This window comes from Corvus cornix, chromosome 14 (assembly GCF_000738735.6).
Source record: "Corvus cornix cornix isolate S_Up_H32 chromosome 14, ASM73873v5, whole genome shotgun sequence".
Taxonomy (NCBI): domain Eukaryota; kingdom Metazoa; phylum Chordata; class Aves; order Passeriformes; family Corvidae; genus Corvus; species Corvus cornix.
Window position 1 is genome coordinate 5,963,190 of NC_046344.1, and position 24,052 is coordinate 5,987,241.

At 46.5% G+C, this 24,052-nt stretch overlaps 1 protein-coding gene across 3 annotated transcripts in view; it reads right to left on the reverse strand.

The window, feature by feature from the left end:
• The window catches only part of RNF216 (ring finger protein 216), a 78,102-nt gene that overhangs the window by 25,537 nt on the left and 28,513 nt on the right, over positions 1 to 24,052 (reverse strand). For all 3 annotated transcript variants that reach the window (XM_039560346.1, XM_039560344.1, XM_039560345.1), the window contains 2 exons: positions 22,917 to 23,065; positions 22,392 to 22,470 (listed from right to left, as the gene is read on the reverse strand). In XM_039560346.1, coding sequence (XP_039416280.1) covers positions 22,392 to 22,470; positions 22,917 to 23,065 — 228 coding nt within the window. The remainder of the gene's footprint in view (positions 1 to 22,391; positions 22,471 to 22,916; positions 23,066 to 24,052) is intronic.

A 24,052-nucleotide genomic window follows, 5' to 3' on the forward strand; every position in this document is an offset into this window, starting at 1 on the left:
ACACCAGACAGTGGAGGAGCACAGATGTCTCATTTTGAAGGAAGACAAAAGGGAAGGGAAAGAAAAAAAGCAGCAGAGAACAGGCAGTTTGGGGAGTTCAGCCCCAGGCTCCCATGCTCTGGGAGGGCACTGCAGATGCACCCTTTCCCTTGCTGACCCAATATGCTCCTTTGCATGCAATGCTACTGATGGATCTGCTCGAAAACAGTGCTTAACAAGCTGAAAATTTCATTTACATCAAGAATGCATTTGGCCTTTTAGTTGTGGCATGTTTATGTTTGCTTAACAAACCTCTGTTTCTTCCATTAGATACTATTCTGAATTCCTGACCTCAACTACAGGCAGGCTTAATCCAAAAGTAAGAGGAGTCAAAAGTTATTTCAGTCAGGAACATTAAATCAGCTTTATTTTTTTTTAAATGAAAAAGCATTCTTTTACATTTACACCACTAACCACAGCCACGCTTAAATTCACTCAACACAAAGATGAAGGCAAGATGCCCCTGCACTGACAATCGCTCACCAGCAGCACACTGGACCTTGTATTTCAGATATATCAACGAGAAAAGCTGACAGGACAACTTCATTTTTGTTTCACTTTCAAAATCACATAAAACAATGCAGCAGTATTGGGTGGAAACCACAAAACTGCTTATGAACCCAGAAGTAAAAGTTAACCTGAGCTTGTTTGTTAGGTCTGAACAGCACAATGGTGTTTGGGGAGAAAAGTCAGTGCGGTGCTCATAGGGCATCTTAAAATCCCAAAACATCACTTATTGTAGGGTTTGGGGTTTTTTTTTGGGGGGGGAGGGGGTGGGGGAAGTTTTTATTACTGAGGAAACTACATAGTTGGAACTTTATAATTTTAGGGTAAGCCAAGGAATCACTGCTTTGTAGTTGCAGTGGCTCCAAGTCTCTTCCTTACAGTGGTTCCCACATGCATGAATGGTGCATGCCCCCTTCCCAGCACCAGCCTCTTAAACCAAAAGAGTTCCAGTCAGAAAGGAACCAAACAATACTCAAGATGTTCTCTTCCCTTTTACACCAAAGGAAATACTGCTCTGTCCCACAGCAGACCTTAGAACAAACTGCTTCACTCTGGGCAAAGGCTCCCACTGATCTCCGGGAAGTCCTACTAGTAGAGCATATTCCAATATTTATCTTCGATTTCATTTATCCATGTTCAGGTACATGAGCTGAACCTTTGGTAACACATTCTACAACTCAGTACCTTTGTGAAAGGGTTTGGTGTGGTGGATTAAATGCTGCTCAGTAGCCAGAGAGAGACCCTCAACCCTCTCCTCTTTTTTTAAAAATATAAACATTCTTGCTTGACTTCCCAGCAGCACAAAGAGGATATATTATAACAGGAAACACAAAAACTTCACTTTTAGGTTTTGGCCACCAACGTAGAACCTCTTCCTTGGAAGAGCAGCTTTTCAGGGGTAGCTTAAAAAATACCTGAGCAGAGTCTCATTCCAGGACAGGAGAAAGTCCCCCTCCTCAAGGCACAGTAAACCACCAAAATAAATACAGGTCAGAGAAGCATCACCCAGCTCCAGGCTGCAAGCTTTCTTTGGGTGTATTGTTTAAAACAGTCTTGTTAAATCAGATCTTCACTACCTGCTGTTGGGCCACTTGGGTCCCACTGCTAAACCTGAGCCTGATGTTCCTTTGCCAGCAAGCCAGTGGCCTGTGTTACTTATCCCAACAACTTCCAGTGCCTATTTGTTTTATAAAGCAAAAACCTCAGCAGAGATCTTACTCAGAGGGGAAAAAAAAAAACCAACAAAAAACCCCCTAAGCAGGTATAACATCTGACTTTACTGTTCTTGAATGCAAAACCCCACAAGCCCTTTTTGACACGAGGCTCCTAAAAATAACTCATCTTTAAAAAAGTCCGGTTATTTTTATACAGTCACAAGAATCACTGGATTGCTTCTAATTATCCCATCCTTCCTTGGAATGTCTATTTGTGCTCAACACAACTGGCTGCGACACCAGCGGAATCATAACACCTCAAATTACAGGCAACTGGGTAAGTTTAGTTTCACCTTGTGAACAGTTTTGAGAGAGCAACAGTTAAAAAAAGCCCATTTTACTGTGGTCTTTGGAGTCTGTGTTAAAAAGGTGCCAGTTCAAAGTAGAAACAGATCTTATACTGGCCATGACTGCAAACAAAACCTGTCTCTAACAAGGATTCACAGCAGGATTAGAAATGTTCCACCTGAACAGGATCAGCAAGGAAATTCCTAAAAAGCCCCTACAGCAGGACTATTGGACTTCCCTGTCTTTCCTGTAAATACATCCTTACTGCCTCTGGCTTCCAGGGCACATTGACTTTGCTCCAGAGAGTGGTAACACAGAGGAATCTGCTCGAGGCACAACAGAAATATGGACAGTTGTCCATCTGCATGGTGCCTGACTGTACAGGCTGGCAGCTGGACCGTCATGGCAACCAGGCTATCACTGCACAGTCCCAGAGCCTCCCGTGGTGCAGTCAGCACTCAGCTGTTACTGGAACTCATTACTCCACGTCCAAATATTTGCATGGAAAACTTGCTGGACGCTTATTCATAGGAAGCCTGGCCCCTGCCTGATTTTCTTAATGCTCCTCAATACCCTGAGGGGAAGAGCATTTCCAGAATTAGTATCTACAGCCCCATCTTCTTCTCCCAAGCTGCATCTCAAAGCTAGAACTCACACCATATCATTCTGCTATTATTTAACACTGTTTTTTTCCCCCCACAGTCTTTCTGCTATTATTTCACACTATTTTTTTCTCCTTTAAAAATGTGATGCTTTTATCTGAAGAGTCATCCATTGCAATTTGTATTGTCATGGCAACAGGACTCCCTCCCCTGCCCAAAGCCCATCCCCAGGCTCATTGTGCTCATTACCAGACAGGCAGGCAGCACCCTGCATACAGATGAACCTCTCAACGTGGGCTGCTCTTGCTGCAGCTGGACCTGCTCAGCTCCTGCTATGGGGTTATGGTTGCACCAGAAGAAGGGAAGGAGTCTTGCTAAGTCAAATTTCCTCTATTCAAAGAAATAAGCTTTACTCAAGGCATTTTTGTAGCATGCACATTTTCATTGTGCTGATTAAAATGAAGAGACCCAGGTTCATAACCAGTCTGAGCAGTGCAATAAAAAAATAAGAATATTTAGTGCAGGTGTAAGAGGGTTTTGCTAAGGCAGCTTGGACATACTGATAAAGAAAAAGGGGAAGATCGCTCCACAAAGGAACACAGTCAAGAACAGGGCTCTGGAGCCCTCTTATGGCAGCTCGCTCTCAGCTCCCTCGCAGCAGAATTCCACGTACGCCTCACAGTGTCTGTGAGGACAAGGATGCAATGCCATTGAGACAGGGTGGGAAAGAACACCTTCTAGCTTTGACCACACAAATGTTAAAACCCCACACTTCCAGCTCCTCCAGTGGTCCTGCTCGGTGTGCAAAGACTGGACAAGCCCCATTTTTAAAGTGGGACAGAAGACACTGAGACCAACCTCCTCCAGAGCTAAAGTGCTGCTTCAGCAACAGAAGCACACAAGGAAAAAACCAAATTCACTGCTCCAGTGCTAACAGCTGCTCCACAGGGATGTCAGGCTGAGCAATGCCATGCAGGAAGGCCAGACGGGTTTCATATCAACCCTTTCTTGACTTCTCCACGTCAGTAAGTTCTGACAGAGCCACAGAGCTCAGTTCCAAAATCCCTACCTAGCAGCCACTCAGGGAGCACATGGCGAGGAGGGGGCTCACCTAACGTTGGGAAGAGCACAGCTGCTGGGCTCCGAAGGGGTTACAGAGATTCTACAGCAGGGAAATATTTATGGAGAAAAGATGCTGAGCTGTGCATGTTTCCCAGGCTGGAGATGGTTTTAATTTACCTCTTGCAAAGGCTGTGATTATTTGCTGCTGGTTTTTGTTGAAAGCAGCTATTCGAGGCTCACCTACTCCCTCTGGTGTCACAGCTCCGCAGCTGAGCCAGAACAAAACACTCCCCAAACCCACACAAACTACAAGGAATCCTGCTTTTTTCCCCCACTGGAAAAGAGGAAGCCATATTTATAAGCATTAGTGATTACCCTTCCCAGGCACAAAGCAGTCTTTGACTACAGCACGCTAAGGACAGTACAGACATCTCCTAGAGCTTAGAGCTACAGCCAGAAAGTTTCCTTCTCTTTTCTAGCTCTCCCCTTCAGAGACTGGTCTCTGCTGACTTTAGCTGAACTGCAGCATCCACCATGCTCCTCACTAGATTTTCCTACGTTGTTGGTCAGCATTGACGTGCCTGTGTTGAAGTATTAGTTTAGATCATTTTATGAGACATTTTAAAACTGGGAAAGTATCCTCACCATTACAACACTGGACTCAAGCACCCAATCCTCCTGGGACTAGCTGTACACTGGGGGAGGAAGCTGCATCTCACCAGCTTTCTCATACCACTCCATTAACGCCTTGAAACCTGCACAGCCCCACAGACAAAAGGGATCCAGTCTTTACCATGGTTAAAACTGCCACCTCCCAACCAGTGCTGCTTTCCCAGGCGTTTCCCAGATGCCAACCTGCTGCATGGTTCTTCTGCTTCTTTCTTCTCAAGCTGCTCCTCCTCTGCTTTGTCTTTTATGTTTCTTGTTTTCTTTCATTACTGAGCTGCCATACGATGCTGCTACAGCACCAAAACCAAACACAGCTCCTTACCCTCCCTTTTTCATTTGTAGCTGCTTCTCTCCCCATTCCACTTGGAAATCTTGCACCCTCTCCTGCATTGTCTGCCCCACACCTCTTCCCCAAGCTGGCAGCAGCTTACCCAGCCTGGCAGAATCCCCTCCTCAGCCCACATGAGCAAGGTTTCCAAGCTCTCCTCATAAAGCATCTACTCCACATTCTAGGATTAATACAGACCTTGAAGGGAACCATAAATATTTGCCTGGATTTTCTGTTAATCTTGCTCTGACATAGCTATTAGGATTACTGGAGTGTGGGTTGATAAGCAATGGGGTGAGTGCTGGAGTGTTTCGGGAGCTGACAGCAACATCTTGCTGTATTTCACTGATGTGGATGCCTTGGTGACCTGCACTAATCCACTTGGAAAATTACTAGGAGAGAACAAAGAGTCTTAAAATATGAAGCTGAGGGAGGTGGAGTGCTGCAAAGAGAAGTTTATTTCCAGACCAGCCTTTTCTAAATACATGCATAAACATCTGTATTCAGAGCTAAGTAGAGAATCACAGACAGAAATGAGCAGAGAATATCCCAGAGCAGGACCTCCCCACACACCCACATTCACATGCATTGGTCCAGCACGAGAGATCCAGGAGTGCTAATTTATAGCATGACCTTTCTCTCAGTACACACACACAAAAACAACTACCCTCAGCCTGAACAACAGCCATTTAACAAAGCACCATACAAAACAAAGACTGCTTTGCAGAGTTCAGGTCAAAAGCAGAGTTTTGGAAGCAGTGATAACCTACAGCTCTTTTCACACAGACCTCTTACACCTGAATATCAAAATGCTGCCCAGTTCCTCCACCAGCACAATTAGCATAAACCAGTGTAGTGTCAGTAGAAGTCCATCTAAACCTGTGCTGTTTGGAGGGCAAGGAGGAAGCTCCTTATGGATAGGGCAGGAATGCTGCTCCTCACACTGCTCTCTGTGGGCCAGGGACAGTCTGCACCATCACTGGTACTTTAACAGCTCTCTATAAATTCTTCTTTGAATTTGCACTGTGGCCTTTGAATCACATGTGTTCTGAGGTTGTCTCTCCCCTGGCAGCACTAATTAACACACCACAGGATTCCCAGGAGAGCGGTACCTACTGAATCCAGGCTCCCATTCCCCGCAGTTCCTCAGCTCCATGGCTGTCAGTCAGCCACATGTTCACACTTAGGCTGGCTCAGCCTGGCCAATCTAGCTGGATGACAGCTGGAAATGGTGGGGCTGCAGACTGTAATGACATTACAGCAATAGATTTCAACTCAGAATGAGCCAAAAGTGACCATTAAATAGGGTGTCCTGTAATAGCATCTATTCCCTTTATTCCATTTACAACTAAGTCTAAAGTCTCCCCCTTCCCAATCAGGATATCCAACTTGATCCAAAAGCTCCAAGATGACTCAAAGCACGGGTTGTCAGCCAGCTCTGCTTTTTAGACTTTTAATACTATCTTCTCATTATCTATTACATTTAAAATGTTACACACATCTCTGGAGGTGTACCCTGACAGACTCATCAAGTGATCTCAACATTTCTCCTTGAAGACTTAGCTTTAACATCTTACTGTCAGGCAGATTTCTAGACTGCAGAGAATAATTTGAAACTTCTTCTAAGGGTTTTCTACCTTCCTGTCAGTCTTGACTAAGAACCAGAACAAAACACTTGGTGTCACTAATGTCATAATATAAAGAAAATGTGATCTGACTCCATATGCCCAACATGTAAGTCCAAGGACTACAAGAGCTTTCCTGGTAATTGGCACTGCTTGCTTTCACTTTTCCATAGTGATGAGGTACTTCAGAAAAATGATCCAGTCCAAATTTTGGGATAGCATGTCATCAAACCCACGGAGAGCAGCAAGAAGGTTCACCGATACTGCAAAGGCACTCGGTGTAGAAAGCAATCTGGAGTAACACATGCAAGCAGATCACGGGAATTTTGCATATTCCTGACTAGCAGCTGTAATGATTCCATGTGGGAGACAAGTCAGAGGACTGTCAGAGGATCTCAGTCTGCTTTGGTACGGCTGTGCAGTTACACAATTCATTACACACAAGAACAGTCCACCCAATGCGCTGAGTAAATGCGTTTTAGTTTTACACAACCGAATCAGCCAGGCCAGCCTTTCCCCCACACCCTGGAGCTCCCCAGAGCCTCTAGGCTGTTTATCCAGTCTCACAGGCAAGGGAGAAATTAGAGAATGGTTGTGCAGGAACAGCAGGAGAGTGTGTATGTGCAGGCACACACAACACCCACACTAATACCAACACTCACTTTTGTAGATACTTCCTGGGTGCTGGAGATGGCAGATATCCCATTTCTCTTAAAAAAAAAACAACTGAAGAATAACCCCTGATTTCAGAATAACAGTTGATCGGTGTCTTAGCCATGGCAACTTGCCACCTATAAACGGATGCAGGCAAGGGATAACATGTCTCTTATTCAGCAGCTACTTCATTCCCATTTAACTTTCAGAGCTCACAGGAGGAAACAGAAAAGCCAACAGCTACAGCTAATGCACAGCAGCTCTCGCCTCATCAGGCCATCTCATTCCTGCTCACAGCTGGACCTTGAGGCTGCCCCTCGCAGCGACAGAGATTAGAGCCAACTGCAACATGAGAGCACTGCCACACACACAGCTGCTCCCAGGCATTTCCCCCTGGTATGAGCTGCCCTCATTGGGATTGAGATATCTGATTTATACCACACGTTCTAATTTATCTCCTTATGGAGGTAAGGCACAAGGAAAGTAATTGCAAGTGTCACAGCAATATGTGAGAGTTAAGTGTCAGACAAGGGACTTGATCCACATGTTTGGTGAGGACCCAGGCCTTCTACCTGGTCCTTAGGGGATTCCCTGCATTTTTCCATTACTTTTACTCATTTGCACACCTTAGGTTCACCATAGTGCTTGGACGAGGAAAAGGAAAGGAAATATATCACAGAATCGTTTGGGTTGGAAAGGACCTTAAAGCTCATCTCGTTGCACCCCCTGCCCTGGGCAGGGACACCTTCCACTATCCCAGGTTGGTCCAAGCCCCATCCAACCTGGCCTTGGACACTTCCAGGGATGGGGCAGCCACAGCTTCTCAGGGCAATTATAACTATACACAAGGCACTGCAGTGCTTGTTTTTAGAGATCGGGGTCAGCCTGGACTAGGGAAAGGGTGCTTTGCTTTCAGAGACCAGCTCAAACCAGCTGTGTTAAGCCTCCTGTGCCGAACACGGCCTAGTCTGGCAGATGGAGATGCTAAGTAAGACTCGTTAATCTGTTAGCACTTTCACCCACCCACCAAAATCCCAGTGGTCTGAAGTCATGGTTTTCTGACAAATCTAGAAATCTATAGCTTGTACAACAGCTGCAACCAGAATAAAGTTCCAGGAAGAAAAAAATGTTTCATTTAACTACATGGGTAGGTCAAAATTATTCAAGGGATCTCGGAGTAGAAGTAGTTTGTGTCTGAAAGTATCTGCATACTGGTTTGTGGTACAAAACTGGAGAAGGCAATTAATGACTCCTGCAAAGCACCTGTTCTTCACTCTGCACACCTGAAACACCACAAAGGGTTAAATGCACAAGATAATAAAACCCCCAGAAAAGGAGCTTTTCTTAAAAAACACCCCAGTTGTTACCTGTAGAGAGAACAGCTACAAAACCAACTCTTGTTCACATAACCTAATCTCATTATCCTCTACCCGAGACACAGAACAGTGAAGACCAAGGCTCCAAACAACAAATAAAGCTCAGAAGTTGGCAGGCCGTGTTGAGGGCTGCCTGGTGCTGTGCCTATCTCCATATCTAGAAAGGTTCAATGTGCTCATTCTGGGAGGCCAAGAAAAACTAAATATAGTAGCAGGCTACCAGCAAACACCCAACCTGGCACAGCTTCCAGCTACCTGAAAAATCCATCCCTCTCTCTGCAGCCACTCCAATAGCTGCGATCCTTTCCCTTGTTTGGGGAGAATGTGCTGTAAGGAGGCACTTTCAGGTTTTACTTACATGGATAATTGCACAAACAAACTAAGGGATGGAGGTAATGCAATAACAGCACGGATACTTCTCACTCAGGGGGATCATCTAGCTCTTTCAGATTGGGGTTTTTTATTAAGCCTGACGTCCGCTCGCAAATAGGAGGGAGCATCCTCCCCTCACGTGCCAGGAGCCAAGGCCTCGTACAGCAACTGCCTCTAAGAGCAGAGACACCATCCAAGAGCATCTGTTTTGTTTTAACCTCTGCCCTTAAAGGAGGACCCAGAAAGGAAAAAAACCCAAACCCTTTAAGCTGCAGACTGGCTTTGTTGATGTGTATGAGGCTTTCAATCAGAAAAAGCCTCGGGGAGAGCTGCTCACCTCTCGGCTTCTGAATGGCATCATGGATGTTGTGTTTCAAGCTGCAACCTTGAAGACAGACCCCAATTTTGACCAGGCTTTGAGATTTAGCTTAAAGGCATGCATGCTCCCTACACAAAAAATGAGGTCAAAGAAGCCTCTTTTGAAAAAATAAATAGAGCAATAAAGCATTCTTTCAGATTGGCTTCACAGGGGATAAATCACCGAGCAAATACAGCCATCTTATCTCGTTGGCAAATGGCACATTGCAGCATCCAGCTTCACGGGAAATGTGCTGCTTGGTCAGAGAGCAAACTGATTTCTCATTGTCTAGGAAAATGCTGCTCTTTACTTTTTACAAGACTTGTTTGTTTTTAAAAAAACCCCACATGATTTCTAAGCAGTGCCAAGCCTGCTTTGCCTCCTGCCTCTCGACGCTTTCCTGGATGCCTCAGGACTTCCTAGCAACCTCACAGCAGAAACACGATCCATCTCCTTTGACCAGGAGGACAACTTGTTTAAAATGGTATCCCAACAATATCCTGGCTGCCCTCCTGGCATTTCCCCCATGGATGAGATACAGCAACCATGGGATCCCATGAACAACAGAGTGACGGAGGTGAAGCAGGCAAGGCTCTCACAGCACATGGAGGTGAAACCTTTCCCAAACCTTCAATTATTAGCCTCTTTGTCCCTTCTAAAATCAAACACTGACACTAAGGACACCCAGTGAGGAACAAGAGCTCATGGGTGGTTACAGAACCATTGCTGGCTGTGGCATCCAGCAGCAGCAATGCCTGTTCAGCGTTGTGGCACTGATTTATGACAAGTGTACTTGCGTTTCCATTAGCCACAGCTCTCTCAGTTGACCCCTTGGCTTGGAGAAGCAGCCTCGACATTAAACTCCCATCAGCTTTCAGTCCTGCTGACCTCATCCCCAAAACTCGCTGCCATGTTTTACATCAGCCAGGGCCGATGCATTCCATTAACTCTCCCCGGGCTCGGGGAAACATCTGCTCTGTTTACACTGGTAGCAGCACAGAGACCACTTAAAGCATCACCTTTGCTCCCCCAGACCACAGTGGGAGGAGCAGCCACGCACGGGGCAGGCCCTGGACCTCCTGACCCCTCGCACTCCAACCTGGCCATTAGTTATTCAACAGGGCAGAGGTCACTTAAACCATCGAGGCACGGGAGAGATGTTGGGTAGCAGCAAAGAAGGTGGATTCCTCCAGGCCAGAAGTGCAGGTTTGAGTGGGGAATTCATGCTAACCCTAGCTGAAGATGAGCAGGCTGACTGGAAATAAGGATGGATGAAAGAATGTCAGAAAACGATTAAATTTTTTTAATCCTAATGGTTTTACAGACTGAAGCAGAGATTCAATGGATATGCATGGTTAATGGTCCATCTTAATCAAATGTGCATCTCCAAGATGCTGCTGAGTGCCAAAGCTACCTTCACATCCCTCCAGCTCCACAACCAGGGCAGGGGTCCCTGCAGGGTGGTTTGTCCCACATCAACAGGGAGGGACAGGATACCTTCCTGAAAGCAAAGCACAGTTCATCCAAAACAATCCTCCCAAAAGCACTCCAGGAACCACCATACACACCACAGCTTAGCAGCAGCCACCTGAGAGAGCCCGACAGCTCTGAAATACCTGCTCAGGCAGGGGATGCTTATCTTTCAGTGTATGTGCTGGAGGCTTAGGGCAAGTCTCCACCAGATCAAGGGGATGTTACTGCATGTTTTCCCAAGGATTTCTGACAGCTAAGACCTCCAAAAGGCAAACCCCAAACACTTGCTGCTGCTGTTGTTCCAGTGTTAGGTGTGCATTAAATTAACCCCTAATGCCTTCTGTTGCTGCTGGAAGCTTCCTTTACTATTAACCACCCAGCCAAGGCTACAGCTGCTAACAAGCCCATTAGGACACAAAAACATACAGCAGCCTTGGAATATCCAACAGCAACTGCCACAATAGAGGCAGAGCACACCACATACAGGGCATTCAGCAAGGACCATCAGCTTTTGTTACAATGAAGTCAGGAACAGGTTTTTCCCATCACTGATCATCTCACCAGCCCATGAATTTGCTGTACTTTAAATTTTTGCCCTTTGACAGAGCTTGGACTATGAACTTACACAAAAAGACCCTGACATTCACAGAGGGCTTAGACTATTCCAACACCCCAATAAACAGGCAACAAACCCCCAAACCACCCTTTAAAATTTTTTTAAGTTTGAAACTGCACACTAATGAAGCCTCGTTTGACTGGGGCTGTGCCATGCAATTCAGTTGACTTAACCCCACCAGTCCTGAATGCGATGACAGGTATTGGGGAGGGAAAAGAATAAAAACTGTATTTGCTCTTGATCTTCTGCAATACATTAGGGAAGAATAACAACCTGCACAAACACTCCCTGTTTTTCAGCTCATTCCCAGTGTCCAAAGTATCAGCAGGTCACAGCTTTGCCAATTCTACCACAAAGCTGAAACACTGACTTAAGAAAGGATTTTTATCTAGTCCCCTTTCAACCAAAAAGATGAAAATTCAGTCAAAGGGGAAGAAGCTGGCACTGAATGAGACAAACCAAATTGTCCCTTTCCGGTTCCTTAATTCACATGTTAGGGGACAACCACAGCTGGGAATTTCAATCTCTGGAGCAATTAAAGAAAATTAAATTCAGGGAATGGGGCCTTATGCACTCAAAGCTTCATTAACCCTCTTGCCTTTTAATTAAATACGTGCACATGAAATTTTGGACAGAGTAATTGCCTTACTGACAATGCTCAGTTTTAGTGGCAAATCAGTACTTGCCTTTTTTTAAAAAAAAAAAAAAAAAAAAAAGGACACTGGGATTGTAAACTCTAGACCTCTCCAGATTCACAATGGCTTTATTAAATAGGCAGTAATTTCTACTGTATCTCCAGCTCCCACTTCATGGGAATGTCTGCTCTCCCTCAAATGCACTAGCAAAGCTCTGCTTTGGGCTCGCTTCAAGATAACAGGCAGCCCCACCAACACCACAGATAAAACATGAGCCAGGATTTAAGAGCCCTACACTTATTATGATCAGTAAGAGAAATAAAGTTGGCGAGCTACAGCAGGATAGGTTTTAGAGCCCATGGAGAAGAGATTAGAGCAGCCAGCCTCTCTTTTAAATACTGCTCATCCTGACGAAAGGCTCAGGCAGGCGCCAAAGACGGTGTGTGACTAGGACAGTTTAAAGGATAATCTTTGAAAGGGGATATTGTCAATTCTGCCCAGCCTAAATATCAAGCTGGCTTTGTGTGAGTTACCATCTGACTCGTGAGGGAGTCACGCTGCTCCTGTGCTGGCCTCCCGCCTTCCTGGGAGTGTCAATGAAGCAGCCTTGAGCTCATGGGGATGCGCGACCGCCTGGCAGGGACCGAGCTCCGACTGTTTTGGTGCTTCCCCATACCCATTGAGAGCAGGGGCTCCCAGCTGATGCACGGGCAGGCAGTCACACATACTGGGACCAGCAGCACGGAGAGGGAAGACACACACACTCCCTTCGTTCTCTCCAAGGGACTTCTCGGGAATCTGCCACCTTGAGCCAGATATTTCACCCAGAGATATGCTCTCATCACTAGCAACCAAAGTTATGCCTCTGGGAGGGATTAGATTTCAGTCTGCCCATTTTCTCTGTGAGCATGTTTTTGGGAGAGGGACTTGTCTTTTGCCAGCACACACAGATCAATTCTGGGTTTGTATTTTACTGCTGACCTATGCATTTTAGCTGTTTTGACTATTCAATGCCGACGGTGTGCGTTTAGAGATGACCTTCTCTGACTGCCACTTACCATAAGAGTTGATACATTTTACAGTCAATGACACTCCCATTTTCACACGTACCCCCCTCTCAAGGGGAAAGCGAACACAACAGACAACCGTTCACACGAGGCCTCCAAGGAATGCCAGATTCCCAAGTGGATGCTTTGCCCAATTGAGTGAAGAGGCACAGCTCCATTAACCAGAAGCAGGCAATTCCTCATGCCCAATATTCACAGGTTAATTGCTGCATCCCTAAAATAATGTTCTGGTTTCATAGCAGCTGTATTCTCTCACATGGAGCAGAGTGAGCTGTTTGGTGCTGTAGGATGCCCTTGGTGCTGCCAAGGACAATCTGAATGCACCAAGCGTGACAGGCTCTTGCTGAATACAAAAATAAACGCAGCCACTTTGCTTCCTCAGCCTTTGACACCAGCAGGGGAAGGGGCTTCCTACTACAGCAACGAGGAGCACATGAATTTTGTGATGCTTGAAGTGATGCCATGCAGAACACAACCCATCACTCCATTTCTCTGCTGCTGGAAATTACAGGTCCATTAACCCTTCTCTGTGTGTGAGATGTTTCTCCCATCTGCACACAGCAAGTAAGCAAAGAGGATGTGCATGGTGAGTGTGCACAGGTGTGCTCCGGGGTGAAGGAGGCATTTCCAATGCAAACCTGCTCATATAAACAGTTCTGCTCTCCGGTTCTGATGCTATCATTTTATGATGACAACATTTCCTGACCCAGTTTCTATCTTGCTCCCCATTCCTCTCTACAAGTAATAATTAGTAATGTCAGTGTTCTGGCTGAATTGCTACAGTCCATTAATAATGCAAGAGCAGTAACAGAGAGAGGAGCAGAAGAAAAGAGGCTTGAAGGTTAAAAGCAACAAGAGAATGCATTTTGGGGGGCACTGGAAGAGGACAGGAGAAGAGGAGGAGAAATGCTGGCCTACTGAGATTATAAACCATACACTTCAAAACATATCATTCCTTTCAGGTGGAAGTGGTGCGTGAGTCAGTCATGGTTAATTAGAGGATAATATGCAAATAGGAATGACACACAGAGGTGATTTTTACTGAATTAGAAGTAAACTTGTGTTTCACCTTCCCTTTGCCCCTCTAAACTTGCTGCCCCACCACTTGGTGTTCCCTTTTCTCCGTTACTCATGTTTTGGAGGTCAATGGTATCCTGGGATCCCACACATGACACACACTGAAGTTTCCTCTCTGCAGAGAATTTCTGCAGAGACCAGCCTGTACCTGCCCCCCTACAGCCAAACCTTTAATGCCACTAATCCATCTGCTCCAGGCACACCTTAACCCCAGGCTCTGCTGAAGCTGTTTATGATATGTACTATGAACCTAAAATAGAGCTGGGTTTGAATAGGTAACCCAGCACATCCCTGGGCTTCCAAGGCCTGGGAATCTTCTCCAACTGACAGCAGCTCCCTTGACAGCGACAGCTTCACCCCCACCTAAGGCACACAATCCTCCCCATCCCACTGAATAAGCTGCTGGAACTGCATCCTTAACTGTATCACCTGGGAACTTGTTTCTTTCCTTTTATTTTCTCCTTCTGTTCCTGCTAAGTCCAGCATAGAACCAAAAGCAATAAAGGAGCTTCTAAGTTTGGTGATGATTCCTTGGCTGTTCTTATTGCTGAATGAAAACTCACATGAAGAGTGGAAGGGCTGAAGTGTCTCCTGCAAGCCAGGAAGGCAGCTTGTTTGGGTGGACTCTGGTCCAACATTGAAAAGCAGGGATCTTCTGAAGGAAGATTTTTAAGACAATTGAACTCACTCTGAAAGGTCTTCTCCTGGTTTTTGGCATTTACAGCTTCTTACATGGTACCAGGCCTTCTGTGACTTGATGATGTACAAACCAACACACATGCTCTTTCCTGAAATCACACATCACTCTCTCTCGAAATATATATTTCAATAAATCAAGCTTATCAATGTTATAATTTAACTGTAGCACAGCTCATTCTGACATTTCAGAAAACTACTCCAAAGTCCTTCAGCACAAAGGGCTCAGATGACTACCCAGAAAGCATAAAAAGCCAGCAGGTTCATTGAGATGAACTCATGGAAGAATGGCAAAGGAAGAAAAAAAAAAAAAGGAAAGATCAGCTTCAGAACTGCATGGTGTTCTGGGCCTTTCAAGTATCACTTCCTCTGTGGAGAGGAAGTGAAAGGAGCTGGAGGTTCTCAGATACAAACAGCTTCCCCTCCATGACAATGAGAGAAAATGATGGGTGTTTTTAAAAAGAAAAAAAAAAATAAAAAAGGAAAGCAGGCCAGCCCTGAACACACTGTGACCAAATTAGGAAATAAACTCCACTGACAGCCTCCAGAATGGCCATCGTCTGCAGCAGCCTTGTGTTAGCTCAGGAAGTCTGATGACTGTGTCATCTGCTGAAATCTGTTTATGTGCAAACAGAAAGGAGAAGCAAAACACCTCCCCACACTCCCTGCAGCAGGTTAGGCCATCTCAGGCTCTGGCCTGGAGGAGTCATCAGTGCCCTGACACAACGCTATTCCAAACCTCCGCTGCTGACTCACGCCCCTCCAAAGATACCTCTGCCCTGGAAGCACTAAGGTACAGCAAAATGAGGTGTAGGGGTTTTTTTGAGTGCATTTTTTAAGTGGTTAGCTGTGGTAGATGAAGCTGAGGTTAGAGATCAGTGATTACTACGACAGGAATGTGAGGGGGTGGAAAGAGAGGGAAGATACAGCTTCTTGAGTAAGGTCAGAACAATGTTTTTAATTTGGCTTGGTAACAACCTTTTCTCATCCCCTCCAATATCCATTTCCACTGCAGCAGCGAAATGATAACCCTGCTCCAACACTCTGCAAATACACTAGGCAGGGTTTTAAGCTTAAACTGCTGTGGAAGGGACCTGTACCCAGCTCACAGCAGTCCCAGGAACGCTCGGTGGCATTGCTACCTGTTATGGGGACAGACAAGTGACTGAGCAAAGTTGCTTCACTGTTTAAAAAACAAATTAATGGAGGAATCTGAGCTCTCTGGTCCATACAAAGATTTAGGGTTTTTCCCTGATGTTAGGGTGACCACATTACATTACTCCCACTCTTGTCTGCATGAGATGGAAGAAAACCTCATCCCTTTCATTTTCAAAAGGATTGAGGAGGAAAAGGCAATGCTGCCAGCTCATCTCAGCCTGCAGCAGGTCTCAGCCTCAGCCCGACTACAGCTTTCAGGGTCCTTCCAGCCCCAGGAATTTGGCTACGAGGCTACTCCACCAATTTTCCACATTCAAGGCAGCCAAGGGTCTTTCACACCCCACCCAGGATGCTCTTACCCAATTCCCCGTGGAATCCATCGCTCATCTCCAAAGACAGCCATCATAACCCAGAACTGACCATCACAGGCGTGCTGCTTCTATCAGTGTCCCCTTTGCCTAAATAGTTGTAGGCTCCCTGTGTCCAGGGGCAAAAGGCTAAACAAGATGCTGAAGCTTAAATTTCCATCTCCACATGAAGTTGTACTCAGTTTATTACTTCTGGACCTTTCCCCAGCAAAGGATAAAGCTACAAATGGAAGGTAGCACTGCTACCTCATATGGACCTGACACAGAGGCACTCACTGGTCAGTGAATAGCCTTTTCAACTGCCTCTTCACTGACTGGATATTGCTGTACACGGCAGAAAGCAAGCACAGGAGTAAGCTTTGTTGCTTGAAATTGCACTGACTTACACAGCCCATTTTTAAAGGGACTAGTCTGAGTTCCTGCTTTCAGCAGCTTTTTTTTTTTTCCCCTGCATGAGACAGATACCCCATTTAATCTGACCTCTTTCCTCAGGTCCATTTCCAGGCTGGGCCTCACCCTCTCCTCCTCTGTCAGACTCATTTATCAAGTGAAGCATTTCCACATACCACTGCATAAATAGACTTGACCTTGTTAAAGCAGCAGCAGCACCTGAGATCCCACTGATGGAGTCTCTCCAACCCCACAACAGCAATTAACTCAGCCCACTCCTACCCCTCTTTCCAGGTGGGGTATTCTCAGAGCTTCTACAGCCCCTTCCTACATGTCTCAAAGGGTGACAAGCTGGAAAACAGTGATTTGGTCTGATTATTGTGCCTCCTTCTCTGGAAAGGGGTGTTTAGGAGCAACTTACTGCTGGCACCACTCAATTCTTGTAACTGCCCCTGCCCAGTCCAAGCACACAGCAAGTCAAGATGTACGACGGTACCCCCAGCACATGGCTTTCCCTTGTTCCCCTTGCAGTTTCCTCCCAGGATAAGAAGCTTGCCCAGCATAAAGCTGGGGATGAGAAGATCTCCCGACTCTCAGCACCCCCCAAACAACACTGACCCTCCCCACCTCGATGGGATGGCCCACATGGTTTAGCGCACGTGCCCTTCCTCCACAGGACTGTACTTTTAAGGTTTTCTCTACCTCAAGCTCTCTCCTGTTATCTCCCTTTAGAACCCGGCAATAAAACCTACTGGGGTGTTATCGGCTGCCTACAATCACCTCAACTCCACCTTCGACCTTGGCCCCTCCTTCCGGCCCATCCCTTTACGGAGATAGGGAATGAGCCGCGCTCCGATAGCATCGCGCTCGCCCTGCCTGCGGCTCGGCACCGGCACCGCTGCTGCAGCCGAGCTTCAATGTCCTTTTATGGAAGAAAAATGAAAATCGCCTGCCCAGCCGTGGAGAGCCTGAGCCGGGCTGAGCCGAGCTGACAGACGGAAACTCGCCATTTGTTGTGGTTTTGGCACTGAGAGCGCCCAGCGGGGTCCCATGCGCGCTGCAAGTTTAAAAAGGGCGCAGCCGAGAGCTCTGGAGCAGGAGGTGTCAGGGATGCAGTGCTCAGGAGGAAGATGGCAGGGCCAGGAAAAGATGGCTTAGAGAGTTCTGCTGGCATGGACACGTGGGAGACAGGTCTCCAGATCAAAGTGGACACAGCCACGAGTGCTCCATTCCCAAGCCCTATCCCTGGAGGAGCCCTAAGCAACCTGGTCTAGTGGAAAGTGTCCCTGTCTATAGTGGAGGGAGAACATGAATGGTCTTTAAGGGCCCTTTCAACCCAAACCATTCTGTAATTCTATGAAGACATGTAGCAAGGTCATCCACACCACATTTCCTTTCCTTCTTTGTCCCAACAAATTTTCCTAAGAGACACAGAAGGACGGGATTTTAAGCACAGGACTTGGGACAGAAGGTCACTGCCACCAAGAAGAAATTAGAGAGGGGTTGGCCACAGCAAATGCTACCTTCAGCTCTGCTCTGCACTAAAGCTGTGGGGCTAAGCTCCAAGTAACCATCAAATCCAAATAAACAGGCTCAAGGAAAAACATACGGATAACAGCAATAAGAATGTCTGAACAGAGAATGAGATGGGGCCACGGGACTTTCAAAATGTTTGCACTGCTGTCAGGAAGCTGAATGAGACAGCAGACTTCAACAGCTGGGAAAACATGTTGCAAAACAAGGAGAATTAAGTAATTCTCCATATGTATATCCTACTCTGAGGCATTCTGGACAAGCTCAATTTCTCCAACCAGGACAATCTTTTTTTCCATGTTGCACATGCACCCTGCCAGCAACAAATCCCGATACAGTTTAAGCCTAAACCCACAGCACATCTGGAGTCGGGCAGGGCAGCTCTGGGCAGCATGGCCCAGCCTTTAGCACAGAAGTAATGGGCCCTGTGGTATGTGTTGGATGACATCCTTGGACAGCTATGTCATCCTGAACACATCCCCTGCTGCTGGGTGCTGGATTACACAAACACTTCCCCCTGCACTCTATAAAACACTCCTAACCGGATCATCGGTGCCTTGTTACCCACCTCTGAAACACAAGCAGCTGTGTGTGCCTTGCTGCACCAGGTACAGAGATCATGGGTGTCACAGTATCCCCCTCACCTCCTTCTGCAACTTCAGGTCTTGTTGATCAAGCAATAATTTATTTCAGCAAGACCACTCCTGTCAGAGCCATGCAAACCGCACAGCACGGCTCGCGCTTGTTACCAGCGCTGGCGGTGCCCTGCTAACAGCAGCCGTGTTCAGGCACAGCTCAGTGCAAGTTTAAACCTGTCTCACTTCCAACAGAAAATGAAGGCTAAAAGCAGCTGGGCGCATCTGTTCCTAGCCAGCACCTCCAAATCAATCCTGACATACAGAGCAGCTTAAAAAGGCGTGCCCTAAAATGCCAAGTCTTAGCGCTCCAAATTAAAACACGTGAGGATCGCTGGTGGCCAGAGAGCTTAAGCTGAAGATGAAAGGCAAAAGAGTGGAGATTTTATCCATGGGAGACAGGCACATCAATGCTCAAGGCAGCCCCCAAATCCACTGTGGATGCACAGGAATGGCAGCTGCCCAGGCTGAGGGCAATGCCATCCCACACCATGCAGCCACATGCCATCACCTCTTACACCCAGCCAGCACTGACCCAACTGGGTCCCATAAAGTAATAAAAATTCCATGCTATGGAGAGGAGTTTTAAGGAAAAGTCTTGGAAACGCAAGTCCCTGCAATGTGGCCTGGCTACGAAATGAGTGCTGGGGGTTTCAAGCTCTCTGCTGCTCCGTGCATGCATTATTTCCATGGCAACAGCAGCTTTCAGCTCCCCATCTCTTGCTGGCTGAAAGCCCTGCAGTGCTTTGTGCTGAGACTGCAAAGAAGGGAAACCATCTCCCTCTCCCACAACATGGCGCCAGGGACACGGCAGCAGCAGCTGGGAACAAAAGCCTTGTCTTCAGCATTGTGGGGTCTTGGGAGGAGGGAGGCTGAGCAGAGAGGATGGACTTCCTTTTCTGCTGGGAAAGAGCACTTCCCCCACCATGCAGAAGTGCACACTCACCTCCCAGCACTGCACAACTCAACCAGCCATGTGTGCCTTTCCTTGTTTCACCACAATTGCCAGTTTTGGGTTCCTCTGTAGCTCTGGGAGGAGAAATGTGCATCTTTAGAGATGAGAAACTTGAGCGCTGCTTCCATGCAGGGACCCCTCCAAGATGGAGGCTGAACAAGCCTGGCTCCATGTGCAGTCAGCAGCTTATTACAGAGCAAAACCTCAATACTCAGCCAAATCTGAGTGAAAGCTGCCTCTGCCCCAGCACCAGCTCAGACTGCACACACAGAGAACACACTGTAGGATGGCTCGGACATTTTTCCTTGGCTAACTAAGCTTTTCCTCCACCCTGCTGTTTGTCATATTAAGATTCAAGCCCTGGCCACCTTACCAGGAGCCAAACTTGACGCCACACAACTGGAGCCACAGTGGCCCTGGCAGATGGTGCCAGCTCATCTGCATGCTCCCCGTGCAGCTGGGCACTCACAGGAGGCAGGGCAGCTGCCTGACATACAGAGCAGCCACATTTTGGTCCCTTCAAGGTGCAAATGACTGAAACTACAGGTGATATGCACAAGCAGTGACCTGGGTATGTGTAGTGTTCTTACTGTTGAGCCCAGCACACAGCCAAAGTAAAGGCTTCCAGCTGGTTCACATCATTTGCTTTACAGCGTATCTGTAGCTGGCCCGAACACGAATGAAGCTCCCTGCAAGATTTAATGGAGAGCCTGAGGGTATCAACACAAACTCCCAAAGAAAGACAAAGGATGCAGGTGATGGAGCACAGGGATACAACAGGTCCACCATCTGGTCCTCTTCTCCCCGCCCTCAAAGAGCTCCGAGGTTTCGGGAGAGGCACATTTTGACCTTCCTCTTTCCAGACTTCCCCTTGCTTTAGGTTCAGCTGTGTGAGTGCAGTCCTTCCAACCAGGGAGAGACTCCTTCCAGCATCAGTCATCACCACCACTGAATCTGCCAGAGGCACTGCTAGCAAAGCCAATGCATCCTCTCCAACCTCTGTGGAGTTCCCTAGATTAGCCCTTTCCTCCCTTAGGGCAACCATTTCCTGCAAGCAAGAGAATTAACTGAAATTCTTCATTCTGGAGAGAGAGGAGATAGAGGGAGTATGAAGAACCACTGCAGATGATGCTGAGAGACACCACATCCTGCTATCCAAATTCCTCACCCTCAACTTCAAACCGTAAAGTCATTAAGGACTTCTAAGAAGAGCACAAAGCTACTCAGCAGATTTTCAGCTAATGAATCAACACGAGCTGTCCAGGAAAGCAGAAATCCAGCCCACTGGAATGCTGTAACCCCAGGGAGGGTGGAACAGGCAGTACGCTAGGAAGGAAATGAAACAGCAAAGCAGTAGGAAAGGAACGTTTCAGCACCAATCCCTCTTATCATGACTACTCTGCTGCATTACACATTTTAGGGAAAAAGCGACTTCAATTCATTTTGCCCATTGAAGGGTTCATGTTCTTCAAGCCCAAGTTCTGTTCTGTAGTGCTGACATATGTACATTTTGAAAACAACTCGGCTTTTGCAAAAACAGTTAGAAAAAAATTGAGATTTAAATGTGAATCAACATTGCCACCTAGTGCCTAGCAAACCTCCTTGCTCCAACGCTGGGACAATCCAGCGGCACCACATTCCCTTCCCAGCTGAGAAGGGTAGATGTTAACAAAACCTATCTGGAGGTCAGGATCTAAAATGGAATTGTGCATCTTTCATAAGCAGCTTTCTCCCCTCAAGAGTAAATTCAATTTTCACACCAGACTGCAGAGTTCAGCACTGGCAACTTCAACTTCTCCAGACAGCAGAATTTAACCTTCTATTAAACTTCTCAATACAGGCAAAAGGTGATACCACATCAATGCGAGAACCCAAAGTTCTGGCAGCTACAAGTGTAAGGTTAATGCCCTCAGGAGGAATTTCAGTGATTAGCAGGAATCTCAGATCTCATGAGAATTTACTGTTGTGGCTACAGTGATGCAAGAGGCCTTGTAGCTTCATGCCAAGCACTGATCCTGCCCTGCCGTGCTGGCACCAGAAGTAAGCAAGATCCTGCATCTGTTCACAAGACTGGGAAACATTCCTGTGCTTCTGTTTTTCCCCAGAACTGATGGGGCAGAAGCAGCAAGTTTTCCCCATTCCATCCCCCTACTTGGCCTGATGATTCTCATCAGGAACTGGGGAGAGCACAAAGATCTGCCCTTTGAATGGCTGACATTTCAGCCCACTCTTCCAACAAGTTTTTTTGTCACTTCCAACTGAACCTGTATTCAAGCTATCCCATAAAAGAAAAATGCAGATACCAATTCCCTCAAACATAGCATGTAAGGCTGCTCCAGCTCATTCTCCAGAAGTTTTATTAGATACAAGAGTAGAATTTGGTTTTGACCTACAAACACCCAGTGCCATGTTCAACCAGAACATTTCTGTATATGCAAGACAGCAACCTCTGGCACCCTTAGGCTTTTTAGCCAACACCTTCCAAGAAAAGACAGGACTCCTGCTTCTCTTTAATCAACAGTGCCCTGAAATTCACCTGTCCAGGAACCTAATCTTACAGAAGATCAGTAGGATCCAGCAAACACTTTGACTGCTGCCCTATGCAGATACTGCTGCTAGGAAGGATGAGCTGTCATCCCAGCTCTCCTGTCCAATACTCCAGAAGAGACCAAACGTGAAGTATCCCCTAATTACCTTTCTGCAGCGGGGATTGGGGCAGCTGAACCGCTTCACATCACTGTCCAGTAGAGCTGGGAAGTTACAGAAAGGACACCTGTAGCCCAAAACAAGATACCATTAATGCAGAGTGCCAAACATAGCTTTGCTGAAAGCTGATTTAGTCAAATAGCTGTGTGGAAGTTGCTAAGGCTGCCAACCCAATGCCTGTTGCCAGGATGTGCTGACTATTGCCTTTTTGCTCATATTTCTTCGATCACTTCCCTGTTTGCAATCAAAATATTATATGCTCAGCACTGCTTTTGACCATGTAATTTAGAGGATCAGCACAGAGCTGGCAAGCAAGTCTTGGGGGAGACAAGTCTATTGAATTTTAATCTGCTCCTAGTCAAAGGCAGAATAAAAACAGACCTGGGAAGGCAGAAGTCTGAATTTATAATCCAGCTCGTAAAAAGCTACCTATCTCAGAGTCAGCACAAACGTAGGGTTTCAGGGAACAATGTTCTAAAGCAGTAAATGCAGCATTCTTTGTGGGACACTCACCTGACGAGCTCATCTGCACAGGCAGCAGCCACCTCCTCCTCAGCTTTCCGCTCGTAGTATTTACAGAGGATGTTCTCTGGAAGCACTTTCTCCAGCTCACTGGTGGGGAAGGAACACGTGCAACTGCCTTCCATGCAGCTGAGCTCTGACTGGGGTTGGAAAGAGAGCTCAGGTTTAGTATGACACTAGCAAAAAGCAGCTCAGGATCCAGAACATTTTCAAGCAGATCAGTGCAGAGCCTTGCTCAGAGAAAGTAAGAGCTAAAGTCAGCAGATCTCAATGATTTGGGTCTTGTGAGTTTAAAAATCATCCAGTTCTAAACCCCTGCCATGGGCAGGGACACCTTCCACTATCCCAGGTTGGTCCAAGCCCTGTCCAGCTTGGCCTTGAACACTTCCAGGGATGAGACACCCCACAGCTTCTCTGGGTAACCTGGGCCAGTGCCTCATAACAAAAACATTTTTTCCAATCTCTCATCTAAATCTGTCTAAGATGACTGCCAGAGAATGGGTTTGCTATGGAAAGAACAAGCCTAATTAAACAAATCAGGCCTCAAACAAACACTGGGCAGGAAGATGCTGTTGCCAGCTGGGATCACAATTCACTCCAAGTCCACTGTGACCACATATTAGCCCTTTATTATTGTACAGTCTCTGCTGAGAACCAGCACTGACACGGTGCATTCTTTTCAATAAAGTCATATAAAATACAGCTGCCAGTTTATACATTTACACAAAATGGATCCCAGAGTACAACAGCATCCCACAGTTTGAGCATCATATCCTGAGGCAAAGGAGCACACACACTTCAGAGCAGATTAATGACTTGTTTATAGCTCAGCTAAGTACCAGGATAATTCCTAGCTACATCAGAGACTGAGGAGGTTAGTAGTGCCATAGAGGAACCAACCCCCAAATTAAGTTGGGATCACAGTGATATTATGAAGGACAAACACTCTTAGGTAGAAGACTGGCCATGTCAGAGATAAGTGTTCTTAATGAATAAGCCACTGGTTTATTTAGTAGAAAATAAAAGCAAACAAGTTATTCTGTTACTATGATCTTAAGAATCAAATTGCCAAGCATAGAGCAAACAAACAAACAAACAAAACACGTTAGTAACCCTGAAATCCTGTG